General features: G+C 39.6%; 1 protein-coding gene and 1 long non-coding RNA gene across 2 annotated transcripts; both read left to right on the top strand.

Annotated features, from left to right (window-relative positions):
• Positions 1-258: 258 nt before the first annotated feature.
• LOC308312211 (uncharacterized protein) lies at positions 259-4785 on the top strand (the record flags this gene model as incomplete). Its single annotated transcript, XM_080794595.1, has 3 exons — positions 259-606; positions 3654-4199; positions 4760-4785. The coding sequence occupies exons 1-3, from the start codon at positions 390-392 to the stop codon at positions 4783-4785; spliced, it is 789 nt and encodes a 262-aa protein (XP_080650721.1). The 5' UTR covers positions 259-389.
• A 6690-nt stretch (positions 4786-11475) lies between these two features.
• Positions 11476-14992, top strand: LOC308312219. Its single transcript, XR_013963749.1, has 5 exons — positions 11476-11571; positions 12809-12905; positions 13013-13081; positions 13219-13317; positions 14276-14992. It is a non-coding gene; the product is annotated as an uncharacterized lncRNA (long non-coding RNA).
• Positions 14993-15001: the final 9 nt, after the last annotated feature.

Genomic DNA, 15001 nt, shown 5'->3' with positions numbered 1-15001 from the left:
GATGAGATAAGAGGTTTATGATGATATATGATATAAAACGATAGTTAGAAATCAAAAGAAAGAATATGTAGGCCTACAGCAGAGGCGAGGGGGGGGGACTTTGATCAATGATATGTGACTCTGTGAGTGCTGTAGCAGTGGGTGGAGACTGGAGAGTGGGTGGAGTTTAGTCAGAAAGCAGAGCAGAGGACCGAGTCAAGTCATTGACCTCACGACCATCGAATCGAATGCCAGCGAGGAAAGTCCCAGACGGTAAAAGCGGGCTTCGAATGTGGACCATCAGAGTGAACCGAAGGAGATGAACTATTTGGAGTTTTTTGAAATAGATATCGTCCGACAGCTTTTCAGCTGCTGCACACGAGAAGGAACAGATCTACTACCAGGCAGCCATGCTGAAGCAGCCTGTGATAAAGTTACACAGGATAGAGGAGGAACAGATCCAGGCAGCCATGCTGAAGCAGCCTGTGATAAAGTTACACAGGATAGAGAAGGAACAGATCCAGGCAGCCATGCTGAAGCAGCCTGTGATAAAGTTACACAGGATAGAGAAGGAACAGATCCAGGCAGCCATGCTGAAGCAGCCTGTGATAAAGTTACACAGAAAAGGTACGTGCATGTTTTCATGTCACTCAGTCACTGTGCACTTTGATTTCATCTTCAACGGGAAGCACATGCAAAGTACAGGAAGTACAGAAATGTTGTCGGTACTGATTGGAGAATATTATAGTCTCTCATATACAAATCTCTTATTTTTCATTTTAACATGTTGCTCTCACAATGTTCCTAAACTCCATAATGCTTACTTGGGGAGGGGGGGAGGGGTCACAGCTGTGTGCATCTGGTTCCAATCCTCACGAAATGCACACTCCCCTGCCTTCTCCAAGGTCAAGCTTAGCTACATCTATCAATGGGCCAGTCAAGCTCTGGTTTCAACCGGTGCTTGAATGACTCATTGCCCAGTTACTGCCCAGTAGATCTCAGAACTTATCATGTCAGGACACACCCCCTTTTCTGATTTCGTGTCTTCATATATCCAATGAATGTGCATTTTTCCTGTTGTCCCAAGCACGACTTGAGAGAGCATCACTTGTATACATTTTAATCAAACTTGTAATAAATTGAACACCATAGACCAGACTTGTCAGCTTTGACTTTATTCGCATCTTGTGCTTAAAACTCGGCAAACAGTACTCAGTGGAGAAACATTCTCATCTTGTGCTTAAAACTCGGCAAACAGTACTCAGTGGAGAAACGGAGTGTGTGTGTGTGTGTGTGTGTGTGTGTGTGTGTGTGTGTGTGTGTGTGTGTGTGTGTGTAGCGCACATCATCAGTCATGGTGATGGTGTGAGAGATTTAGATTAGTTTAGTTTATTAGTTTGTTTTTTCTTTCCATACAAAACATTCTTAGTTCATCAGTTTTTTTCTTTTTCTTATTCTGGAAAAAAAAAAGGGTATAGACTGAAGCCTAGGCTTATTACGTCTACCCTTTTGTCCATTAAATTAAAATAATACAATTGTAAAAATATATGTACATCCCTTTTACAGGTCCTCAAACAACATTTCTACTGAACAGCGCAATATTCATGTTTCTTTTCCTTTTTTTTTCTTTTTTTTTTTCTCTTCTTCTTTCTGAATAACAAGCAAAAACAAAAACAAAAAAAGAACAATATGCTAATAAAAGTCACAGCAGTAACATGAAGTAGTAGTTCCTTTACTCTGTATAGCTATTTAATACTTTTTTTTAAATACCTTCTTAAATTTATCCTTAGCTACACAGTCTTTCAATTCATCATCACATCTATTCCACAGCTTCACTCCCTTTATCGTTATACAATTACTTCTCACGTTGATCCTTTCTTTTTTTTTGTTTAAACATACATTTTCCTCTGAGTGAATAACAGCTCTCTCTCATTGTGAACAACTCTTGGATACAGTCTGGAAGTGTTTTCATTTTGGCTCTAAGCAGTATCTCTAATGTTTTAAATTCAACTAAATCCTTAAATTTCAGCGTACGACATTTAATAAATAATTCATTGGTGGGGTGAATATAATCAACCCCATTTATGATCCTTATGGCTTTTTTTTGCAGTAGGGTGATACAGTTTGTATTGGTTGTATAGGTGTTGCCCCAGACTTCAGCGCAGTATGTAATATATGGGGTAATGAATGAGCAGTACAGGATATATAATGACTTCTGGTCCAGGATATGTTTAGTTTTGTGCAGTATTGCAATAGATTTAGATATTTTTGCTTTTATATACTTTATATGAGGTTTCCAATTTAGTTTATTGTCAATGATTACTCCCAAGAATTTGTTCTCTCACACTCTTTCTATTTCTACTGAGTCAATCCTGAGTTTGATGTCCTCACTGATTGTACGGTTTCCAAACACAATAAATTTTGTTTTGCTTACATTCAGTGATAGCTTATTTATATCAAACCATTTCTTTAAATTTTTCAACTCCCCTTCGACTGTATCCAATAGTTCATTCATTTTTTTTCCAGAGCAAAGTAAAGTTGTGTCATCTGCAAAATTAACAAATTGTAGCTGGTTTAATGCTTTATAGATATCATTTATATAGAGAATAAAAAGCTTTGGGCCCACCACCGAGCCTTGGGGTACCCCACAGAGGACTTTCCCTGGTTTTGAGTTGACATTATTGATATTGACAAACTGATGCCTATTTTCAAGATAACTTCTCATCCATTTGTATGCTACATCTCTAATGCCATAATTCTGTAATTTCTTTAATAGTATATCATGATCTATTGTGTCGAATGCTTTGCTTAAATCAATAAAGACCCCCACTGTGTACTCATTGTTGTCAACCGCAGTTGCTATGTTCTCTACCAGTTCTATTACTGCTATAGTGAGGTTGATCGATTGGCTCGAAAACCATACTGGTGGTCACTTAATAATTTATTTGTTTCAATGAAGTTATCAAGTCTTTTTACAAACATTTTTTCCAACATTTTTGAAAATTGGGGAAGTAAAGATACTGGTCTATAGTTAGAAAATAAGAGAGAGAGAGTGAGAGAGCTGCAGTCAGGAATTTTCCAACGGCCAATCTCTGCCTGGCTGTTGCTGCTGCCATCATAAATGTAGAACATTATCAGATGGTAATAATACAAGTAAGACGCGCAAACGCGGGAAGCGAACGCAGCTCGTACATATTTGGGGTTTTTAAAGATTTTTTTTTAAGTTAAGTTTTTTTAAGTTTTTTTTTTTTTAGTTAAGGTGTGTGTGTGTGTGCGTGTGTGTGTGTGTGTGTGTGTGTGTGTGTGTTTTGTGTGTGATAGACTCATGTCACCATGACTCAGCCATAACCATATAAGGAGTCCCCAAAGCAGCTATACGTCCAAATATGGAGTGTTTTGCATCAATCACAAACAAATCACTCAGCTCCATATATGGGCACAAAAGCGGGACAGACAGACAGACACACAGACAGACAGACATGATCTGCTAGGTCTCATAGTTAGTGCTCATTGCGTTCGCAACAACACAGCTTGCGTGTTAATAATTATTTATTTATTAATTATTTATCTCACAGTTTTGCAACCCATTTCTTTCACCCAGTGTCAATGGCTTGCATGTTATTTTAAAACATTTTATTCATGTTTTTTTCCTCTCTCCTCATTCTCCACTCCAGATGTCTTTCCTGCCCAACTCAAACATACCTACAGCAGAAATAGACCTCTCAACCAACACCAGAGAATTCACACAGGCTTGAAGCCCCACGCCTGTGACCAGTGTGGGACTAGGTTCAGCCAGATCAGTAATCTAAAAGTTCACCAGAGAATTCATACAGGAGAGAAGCCCTACGCCTGTGACCAGTGTGGGACTAGGTTCAGCCAGATCAGTAATCTAAAAGTTCACCAGAGAATTCATACAGGAGAGAAGCCCTACACCTGTGACCAGTGTGGGACTAGGTTCAGCTTGAGCAGTGATCTCAAAAGACACCAGATAATTCATACAGGCTTGAAGTCCTACGCCTGTGACCAGTGTGGGACTAGGTTCAGCCGGAGCAGTCATCTAAAAGTTCACCAGAGAATTCATAAAGGAGAGAAGCCCTACGCCTGTGACCAGTGTGGGACTAGGTTCAGCCAGAGCAGTCATCTCAAAAGTCACCAGATAATTCATACAGGCTTGAAGCCCTACGCCTGTGACCAGTGTGGGACTAGGTTCAGCCAGATCAGTAATCTAAAAGGCCACCAGAGAATTCATACAAGAGAGAAGCCCTACGCCTGTGACCAGTGTGGGACTAGGTTCAGCCAGAGGGGTAGTCTCAAAAGTCACCAGAGAATTCATACAGGAGAGAAGCCCTACACCTGTGACCAGTGTGGGAGTAGGTTCAGCCAGAGCAGTAATCTAAAAGGTCACCAGAGAATTCATACAGGAGAGAAGCCCTACGCCTGTGACCAGTGTGGGACTAGGTTCAGCCGGAGCAGTCATCTCACAAGTCACCAGATAACTCATACAGGAGAGAAGCCCTACACCTGTGACCAGTGTGGGACTAGGTTCAGCTTGAGCAGTGATCTCAAAAGACACCAGATAATTCATACAGGCTTGAAGTCCTACGCCTGTGACCAGTGTGGGACTAGGTTCAGCCAGAGCAGTCATCTCACCAGTCACCAGAGAATTCATACAGGAGAGAAGCCGTATGGCTGTGGCCAGTGTGGAAAATGGTTCAGCTGTAACAGTCATCTCAAACGTCACCAGATAACTCATACAGGACTCTCTAATGATGTCATGTAGTCAGAGAGCTGGTAACACTGGTGTAGCTGATCTACAAGCTCCCTCGCAACACGTTGTGAGCTTGCAGATCAGCTATTTGTGCTGGTTAAAACACAATTCTGAGTATGACCTATGTATTTAATGGACATTACAGTATATAATCTTTTTAATTCATAAAATGAAAGTGCTTAGGTGTGCCTGTGATTTTCTTTTCTATTTTACATAATAAAAGTATTAACAAGAGCTTGTTGTTACTAAATAATGACAACAAATTATTGTTTACGTAGTGTAGCCTATAAAAGAAATAGATGCATATATGCTTCCATACACTATAGCCACTGCATTTCTCCCAAATTGCTCTCAGGAACAGCTCGACTGATTTGGTCATGTGATGTCATCTGTATTTCCATACGTTTTATAATTCCTTGCCCTCTTCAGTCTTCAGTTCCAAGTTAGCATTTCCACTTTGTGGAATAAATGGGTTTATCTAGCATCAGTATTATTGTTAGAGCCATTTTCTATTCACGATTATTTGTATTTATTCTGATTATTATTGCCTGCTTTATGAACTGTATATGTTTTTTGTGGTTATTTAATTATCTAATTATGCTATGGATTTGACATGCTGAATGGAGGTTTCCCCTCCCCTTTTGAGAAAGGATATGTAGGTGCAGGACACCTGATGACAGACAGGTGACTCCCTGCTGGGAGATAGAATGTGACACAGACGGGGAAGCTCACAGTTTGTTGTTCACAGGCTCTTTTTGTTTTATTTGAATACAAGTTTATGTTATGTGACGGAGAAATAAATATGATTTGTTCTGACAAAACAATCCGATCTCCGTGAGTATTTGAATCTACAAGAGGAGAGGCGACGCGAGTTATACAGCAACAATAGACTGCAACACCACCCCGACCAACAGTGGCCTTATTTATTTAGTAAGAAAGGGCATGATAATTATAATGACTCAAAGATTAAATCATTTGCATATCAGCGCCCGCACCACCTCAGGACATAGTGGTACTGCAGCTAAAACGGCTTCAGAGGCCCGAAAAATGACTTGGACTGGTTATATCAGATTGGTGATTTAGGCTCAAACCATTAGAAATATGTTTGAGAGACAATATTGTAAAGTTCAGTAAAACACCAGGCAGGACAAGCGATTACAGTTCTCAGTTGTAAGGTTTATTGAAGCCGTTCACAGGAGTGTGGATGAACCTGTGTGTTGTTGTTGGTGTGTGTGGGGATGTGTGTGCCACGCATGCTCAGTCCTGAGCATGCGTATTGCATAGCTGCACTGGTGTGTGTGTTGTACTACAGTGCCATCTCATGGCCACACCATAGGTGTAATGTATGCAGTCTAGAATGATTCACATCTATACATTACAAATATGATATTAATATTAAAACGGCCTGAGAAAGTGATGGTACCTAGGCCTATATAAAATAATATTATACAAACCCCAACAGAGGAACCTATGAGTCTAGAACTCAAACTCATCACAGTGCATTTATAGCTGCATTTGATGATGGAAGGAAGGAGTGAGGCAAAAATATTTCCAGACTCAGGTCTCCAGTTTTGAGAGATGCATGCCTCCACTCCACCTATCTCCATGAACCCATAAAGAGGAGCCACAACATCCTCTACTGCCAAACACCAAGGAATGAACAGATCCCTTCAGCCTGTCAGCAAATAAATAGCTCTGTAACCAGCCAGAAACAAAGAGACACAGATGAACCAAACATCTAACAGTCATCAACGGGTTACCAATAATTTGGCTCTGGCGGGATAAGTAGGCTACAGACAAATAAGTGGAGTTACACAGAAAAGAAAACCCACATCTGTAAACAGTGAGACAAGAGTTTCAGTCAGCTGGGTCATCTGCGGTCACACCAGCGTATTCTCCACACTGGAGAAGAACCATACTGTAAACAGTGTGACAAGAGTTTCAGCATGGTCATGTCATCTGCGGTCACACCAGCGTATCCACACTGGTAAAAAGAATCAGAGATGAGTTATTATTTTTTTAAATGTTTATCATGTGATTTCCGGGTGTATTCTTCTTCGGGGATCTATCGTAATCACTGAAAACACCAAATGGCGTTGATGGATGCAACCTATGTAATGAAAACCGAGTTGGAGATGAGTATCATGTTATGTTGGAATGTAAGAATATTACATTACCTGCCAACTTATTTCATAACCCACCCATCAAATTAATTTAATAAATTCAGAAAAAACTAAAGTAATCTACAAAGTGGGTGCTTTTCTGAAAAACATTCTTCCGCTTTTCAAATAATGAATGCCTTTTGCTGTGTCTGTATTGTATGTATAGGCCTGCTGCATATTGTTTCCTATGAATGTGCTCCCTACCATGTGATCATGCGGTTGTGAGTTAAATAAATGATTGATTGATTTATTTATTGATTGATTGATTGATTGATTGATTGACGTCTCATAGAAATACTGGATGCAACATAGGCTACAGTATACTGTGACGGTTCCCTATATTGTGTGTTATATATATATTACTCTTAGGTTGTCTGGTTTAGGTATATGTTGTGTTTACTGTTTGCCCTATAGTAACCTCTGTTCTTTGTATCCAATAGGATTGGGGAGCAGAGCTAATCATGATGATCAGCCTAAGTGGCTCGCACCTGGGCCCGGGTGTCGACGCCCTATAAATGCCTGCTTTCCCAGTCCTTCCCCAGATCTGTTCCTTTCATTTGCCTCCTGCACGCCACCATGATGCACACTTCTCAACAGTTCTGTTAATCCATACAACACGCACACACATACATTTCACTCATGCATACACTCACTACACCACTGAATACTGATCTCCACACTTCATCTGTTCAATCATGATTTATTCCTTACATTTACTATTTTTGTTTAGTTAATGAATTCACATCAATAGTGATGAATATGGATCAGATAAGGTACACAGGCTGACACAGTTAGAACATGCAAACTGTGGTAACTTCATAGAAAGAGTAATCTGCGTAGAGTTACCCAGAGGAAAGCAGAATCCATGTTTGAGAGCTCATTTATTACTCTTTTGTTTCTCAAGCCATACATGAGGTCAATGTGATACAAAAATGAGATCTCAGCTATGGCTCCTGTATCTCATCCTTTACTGCTGAGACACATGGCTCAGATGCACCTCTGATGATCTATACAGGAGATCTCAATACTGGCTCAAATTTTGCTCAATTTAGTATCATTGTTGTGTCTCAAACTTAGCTCAGATTGATATAAAAGAGAGCACTCAATATAATCTCATTCAAATCTCATTTCAGACTTTTAGTTTCATCTCAGCTTTGTCTCAGAACGACCTCTGTTGATCTGCAAACGAGATCTCAAATATGCCTCAAATAATGCTCCAATTAGGATTATTTGTTGAATCTCAAACTGTATTGCACTTGGTCTGAAATGTGATTTAAATGTATGATATGAGATGTAGAGATATATCTACATCTAATTTAAATCACATTTCAGACCTTTATACATTTCAGATTGATCTATGAATTTAATTTTTTTAATTGTCTCCTGTTCCTCATGTTTGTGCGTGTTTTTGTTATTCATTGAACAAACCATATTTAAATAATCAAATGTGAGCCATTTTTATTGCATTAAATTAAGAATGGCGCACTTGGAGAACCGTTACAATTAAGAGAGGTCTGTGTGGGTGGAAACTCATATCCTGACAATCAGGGCGACGCGCTGATTGATAATCTTGTCTCGGATTCGTTCCACAACTTTCAGATCCCTAACCTCAGCTCTTAGAACCTTCCAATATGGAAAATATGTATGACAGTCAAAGCAGATCCATAGTGGGGTTTTTGTAAAGTGAAACTTATATAATTGTGTCATTTAAAGAACTACCGGTATAACAGTCGAAGCAGATATGAGAGGTACATTTGTGTAAAATGAAACTTATGCATATAAGTTTGCAACTCATAAGAACTATATGTGACAGTAAATCCACATACAATATACTTAGTAAATGAGTATAACATGAAACATATATGATTTGGGAACTTATAATAACTCTAAATACACATACAGTACAAAATCACACACAACTATCAGTGAAACAAAAATCTGATATTGTATAGAAACCATATGGCTATGCATGTCACAGACATCCAGAGAAAACTAAAACTAATCTTACAATGAAATAACATGACAAAATAACAAGTTTTTGTTTCCTTTTACATTGTATGACTCCTACATTATTAAGGGGGCGCTGGCCCCTCCTATATACAGGTTTAATGTTTGTTTTTAGTTCAATGTTTGTTTTAAAAACGCCATTGACAATGAAGGGACAATGTACGTCATCTTGTCCTTAACACAAATATTAAATGCCATTAACAATAAAGATACATCACCATTACTTCACCTAATCAACATGAGTTAGACTTTAATATATTAGCGCCCCTCACTTCACACAGGTGTGATTTCTTTCAAGATTATATGGGCAATTATATCAAACAAATGGCAATAGGCCAAATTATTGTTTTATTAAGCCATTAAGACCTGAGGACACGATTTTCTATATATCAGTGGTGCTCAAACTTGTTCATGTCAAGGACGCCAAATAGTATATGTAGGACCCAACCTGGACACTCAAATGAATAGATGGCACCTAGGGGGTGAGGCTGAGATGCTGGATTTCACTATGCTGGAGGTGTTGTGGGCCTATGAGCAGAACATCGAGTAAGGATGCCCACCTGATAACCCAGAGAATGGCATCAGTCATTAGACTAGACTAGACCATCCCACAGTCTTATTGTCAAAGTGTCAAGTATGTGTGGCAAAGAAATTACTAAGCGGCCCTCACATATTGGAGTGAGGGATCCTATAATTAGACCGACAACCTACCATTATCCCTAACGTAACCCTAACTGCAAGCACGGGAGCAGCACATGTTCGAGCGCTAGTCCGACCGTTGTTCCCGAATGCTCCGTCGGAATTACGTTCTGATCCAACTACAAACACATTTACAATACTGCATATCTTCCTATATTAAAATAGATAGCACAGTACCGGACAGTACTATAGTATAGCACAGTACGAGTAGCACAGTACAGTACAGTACGCATACTACAGTATAGTAAAAGTATTACAGCACAGTAGGTCTACACTCTGACAAGTTCTTATTAGCAGACTGCTACTTACTGTATGTTTTGTACAGCATTGGAACTATTTTTGCTGATCTTGGAGCGCACTTTACAATTTACCCTGGGTGTGCGTGTGTCTATGATGTGCGGGCATTCGCTACTTAAGGGCTGCATAGCGGCCCGGACCTCTAGTACTAACCTAAAGGGCGAGTTCGTGCTGAAACAACAGGTCTGGGAGTGCCCATATCCATATATGGACTTTTTTTCTTCTTTCTTTTAAAATTGACGCTTTCGTGTAGGGCGTAAAATGCCCAGGTACAGCCGGGCCTTAATTTCCGGGCCTGTTGAGAACTCTACTTTTCGTTGGCTGCCGTGCGTCTGTGCTAATGACTTTGGGGCGGGCCCCTAGAGTTTGAATGGACAGGTATCAGTCAAAAGGGAGACATTAAAGGGGAAGGAAGGGTAAGGAAGGATCAACATATGGAATGTCAGAACAGGTCAGCTCCATATATGGAGTATGGCTGTATGGCTATCCAGGGTTTGATGAGGTCAGTGTCGTGATCTTCATTCATATATGGAGACGGCCATATATGGAACGACAGCGTGTCACGAGGCGTGACAGACTGAAGGCCATATATGGAGTGTGTCACAAAGTGTGACAGACGGACGGACAGACTGACATGTTTTGCAGGTTTTCATAGTAATCTGTGACCTACAGTCACAATAACGACATCATATTATATCCCACTACAGCACATCTATGGGCATGACAATATGGGCTCTCCATGGGCATAAAAGGTACAAGAACTGACAGATAGGAGATCTTTATGGGCATAAAATAAAAATATATATTTTTTTCTTTTCAAGGTCTGTGTAAACACAAACATTGAAGACAAAAGTGAGGACGCAAATTGTGATTGATTGGCCAGAATGAGACTCAGAGGATGTATGATGACATATGATTATAACAGAGCGCCCCTCACTTCACACGTGTGTGATTCCCCCCCCCCCCCGCCATTTTATATTTCATATTAGATTTTATATTTATATTTTAAGTGAGGACGCAAATTGTGATTGGCCAGAATGAGACTCAGAGGATGTATGATGAATAACAGAATGCCCCTCACTTCACACGTGTGTGATTTCTCCCCCCCCCCCCTCCCCATTTTATATTTCATATTTGATTTTATATTTATATTTTATAAATGAAAAACATTTTTTTCTAGAAATGCTACAAATGTAATCCAGTGAGTCATTTTGTGGATAAAAAAGAAATACAGTTTAGGTCAGATAGTGTTCTACCCTGCATGCTGAAATAACCAATTTCCAAAGCATACCTTTATTTTTATTATATTTTTAACATTTTGGAATAAATTAAAACGGTGAATTAGGCTTAGGACCTGTAGGCATATGCATTTTGATTTAATAATATATAATAAAACTATCTCGCTCGGCAATTGGCCCGCCTCTATGGACCGAATCTCGAACGCCATTGGACAACAAACCGGAAATATCACCCAGAGCGTCTGACTCGTGGTCTGACGTCACCAACGAACAGCATTTGAATTTGAAAGTGAAAGAGTCACAAGTCACAACAAGGAACTAAGGATTAGGAAGGACGGCATGCAGGAGAAGATTGCAGAACAACAACACAAGTTAACGTCCGAACTAAATGGATTAAACCCCTTCAGGCTGTAGCGAAAAGGTATGTTACAGAACGAGAACTATATAAAGACCCACATTAAGGAAAATATGTTAACAACCGCGAGGTGCATCATTATGAATTTATAGCCCAACATTTAGCAGCTGCAGCACTGTTAGCAATATGCTAACGTTAGTGTTTAGCTAACATTATATGGGGGACATCTCGTCCTATTTGAATAGGTTTGTACTACACTAAATACTGTAAATAGTCATACACTGCACTAGTGTTGTTGGTGAAGTTATTATTTTAATTTGAGATCGTTTTTGGTGAGTCTGTCTGTGTTCATTTGAGGGGTTTTGTGGTCAAGTTTAATCTGGTGGTTATTTCTGTTGCAATGAAGGTAGACTTCGTTTTTGGCTTTAAATCATTCTTTATTTTAGGATTATGTGTTTAGAACGATTTTTGAGGAACAGTATTTTTGATTGGAAAAACCTTGTGCATATTTCTATGGTAATTTAATTCAGTTCAATTTAGTTCAACGTGTATTGAACAAAATATTCTTAAATTTTGGGTCTGTGAGGTTAATCTCATCAAATGGTGGTCTGTGGCTCAAGCTGCTCAAATGCAGAATTAATGATGGTCCTTGATATGAAAATGAGCTTAAACAATACCAAAATAAGCTTACATAGTGAGCTTGTAGATTTGCAAATGTTTTGCTTAAATTTCCAGAATAGGCACGCTGAGGCTATATGGTTCATTGGTATAGAAGAATCTTCTATAATTTATCTTGTTTATTAAATTAATATTTGTGGCACTAATACCACTGACAATTTAAACAGTAATAATATGCTGATTAATTTTTTAAGCATTTGGTTGTACTGCAGAAACCATGGTGTGTCACTACAGATATAGATATGCTATTTTCACACGCATCAAATATTTTTGAAAATTAGCTCAGACCTTTTGTCAGGGGCTAGGTCCTGTGCAGTAATATAACCATGGAAGGTTATATTGTGGTGGAATGGTGTGCCCGCACACCATTCCACCATTTATCATTGGTAAAGGTCCAGGATTACTTTATTGAAACAACTTTCGTTTGTGTTTGTTCAATAAAGTAATCCTTTACCAATAGAATGGTGTGTGTGTGTGGGCCCTACCTCCCTCCTTCCATGATTACCTTATTGGCCCTGCACCCACTGTCGAGGTGCGTGTAAATGGGTATGCTCAGTAATGACACGCTAAGCCTTTTTTCTGTAATTTCTCCCTCTCTCTGTAACTTGGTTATTTCTGTCTGCAGCCTTCTGTTCCACCTATCCATCCAGGCTGTCTTTTGGGCACATCAGCTTTACATTCCACATGTCTCAGCCTGGCTTGTTGACCATGTTCCTGCAGAGGTCAGTATTGAAATGTTCCATATTTTGTACTGACTTTTTGTTATAAATTTCAGTGTAGTTTTAGTTCTTTATTTGGTCAGTTTTGAAGATTTATTTTTGTTCTACAGGGGCTTGTCGACATTGGTTGGGAATCTGAAGCCAGGTCACAAGTGCAGCCATGCAGGAGCTCTATCCAGGTATGGATCACACTAAAGAATATTGTCTACAATACTGCATTTTGTCTTTGTCTTTGACAACAAGGAAGTGAAGTTTTGTCTGTTTTCATGGTCAATTTGCAGTTTGTGAAATGTTTATGCTGCATCTCTATTCACAGGCCTCCTCTTCAGGCCTGAAGAATGTGATGGTCTTCTCAGTGGCGTTCCCAGATTGTAAAAGAAAGTTGCAGACTCCACCAAACTGGAAGCCACTCAAAGTAAGTTTTTCTTCACACATTTGGCTTTGTAAAGTATATTCAGATCATTTATATTGTAACCAATGCATTTGTTGGGAAATCTTTGCAGTTGTATTTTATGGTGTTAATTTCCTGTATGCCACTTGGGACCCAACAGTGGTAATGGGCTGACATAATAGTGTGCCTTTGATCAGCCTCTACCATTGGTTAACTCAAATAGGCCCCCTGCCTACTTATAGCCAATATGATGGTCTGATACTGAAATGTCCACTCCACTTCAACATTTCACCTTTTGCACTTTTTAAATAAAGACAATGTTTTTGGCATCCAAAGAGCCTCATTCATCCTACAATGTGCAAGCCCCCTTTTGCTTATGGATATATGATCGTTGCTGTTGGGAAGAATAAACCACCTAACAGAAACTGTTTTTCTTTTGCATAAATCAGTACTGTTGGACCAATATTGAACCAATGGTAAAAAGTGCTTCGGACAAACCTCTTAATTCCATTGGACCCTCAAACTGTCTGCTAAAATGGCCAACTCTCCCCTCTAATGCAAGTCATTGACATTATGTAAAGTCACAAAACCAACTTTCATATGGCATTATTGTTTTGTTTTCAAAATATAAGGTTTTTCTTCATTTCCTGAAAATAGAAAAAAAATATATATGAACATTTTGGAGTTAGGTGGTTTCTCCCCGACAGCAGATATGAGTAAATATGTCTCTTATACTGTACCTTATGCAGTTGGTAGTAAAGAAATGCAACACAGATGTTGCAGTGGTGGGACAGTCTCTCTCTGAGCCAGGTTGGCCCTGTTTGTGGCTATGCTGGGCACAGAGTCAAGTAGGTTTTTATCTAACATTACTCTGGTTCACTGTTATTTTTTTTCGATTGAGTGAAAGATGGAACAACATCACTGGTGGGGAAACATGTTGACTATGTTCTTGTATAGCTAATTTAATCTTATCTGTCTGCAGGATGTCTTCTTACGGTGTGCCACCCATGATGGGTGGATGAAGGTGTCACAGAGACGGCTTACGGCACCTGAAGAAGTTCAAGGTCAGCCCCCGTATACTGAGGTCCTTCTACAACTGCACCATCGAGAGCATCCTGACGGGTGGAATCATCGTGTGCTATGGGAGCTGCACTGCACTTCAGCAGAAGGCACTACAGAGAGTGGTGAGAACAGCCCAGCGCATAGTTGGAGGTGAGCTTCCCTCCCTCCAGGGAATATACGAGAGACGTTGTGTGGCCAAGGCTGAAGGGATTGTCGGGGATGTCCACCATCCCAGTCACAGCCTGTTTGAGCCATCACAGTGGCCCCCATGCAACCGGTTTCTCAGCCTTGCTAGCCACAAAGACTATGGAGCACCTTCTTTTTTTTTCACCATTAGACTTATGAATACACATTGAACACTACATGGCCCGGACTATATGGCCAAATGTCTGTGGCTAATATACCGTAATGGCATTTTGCACTTGAGCTCTGCACTTTAGGTAGTTTTAGCGATTATAGCTATTTAAGCAACTTCGTTTTTAACATAGATTACTCTTGACACTAGACTGTAGCTCTTGTGTTGGCTTTAGCGCACAATGAATTGAACGTGCCTTTTACTTGTAATTGGTATTGTTGACAAAATTGAACATTCAGACCATCAAGACGTCTACATGTTAAACAAGTGCCGCAGCGGCAAGAATGGGAA

The sequence above is a fragment of the Protomyctophum bolini genome (genome assembly GCF_963924005.1).
Source record: "Protomyctophum bolini genome assembly, contig: SCAFFOLD_159, whole genome shotgun sequence".
NCBI classification, from domain to species: domain Eukaryota; kingdom Metazoa; phylum Chordata; class Actinopteri; order Myctophiformes; family Myctophidae; genus Protomyctophum; species Protomyctophum bolini.
This window is presented reverse-complemented; position numbering and strand designations above follow the sequence as displayed.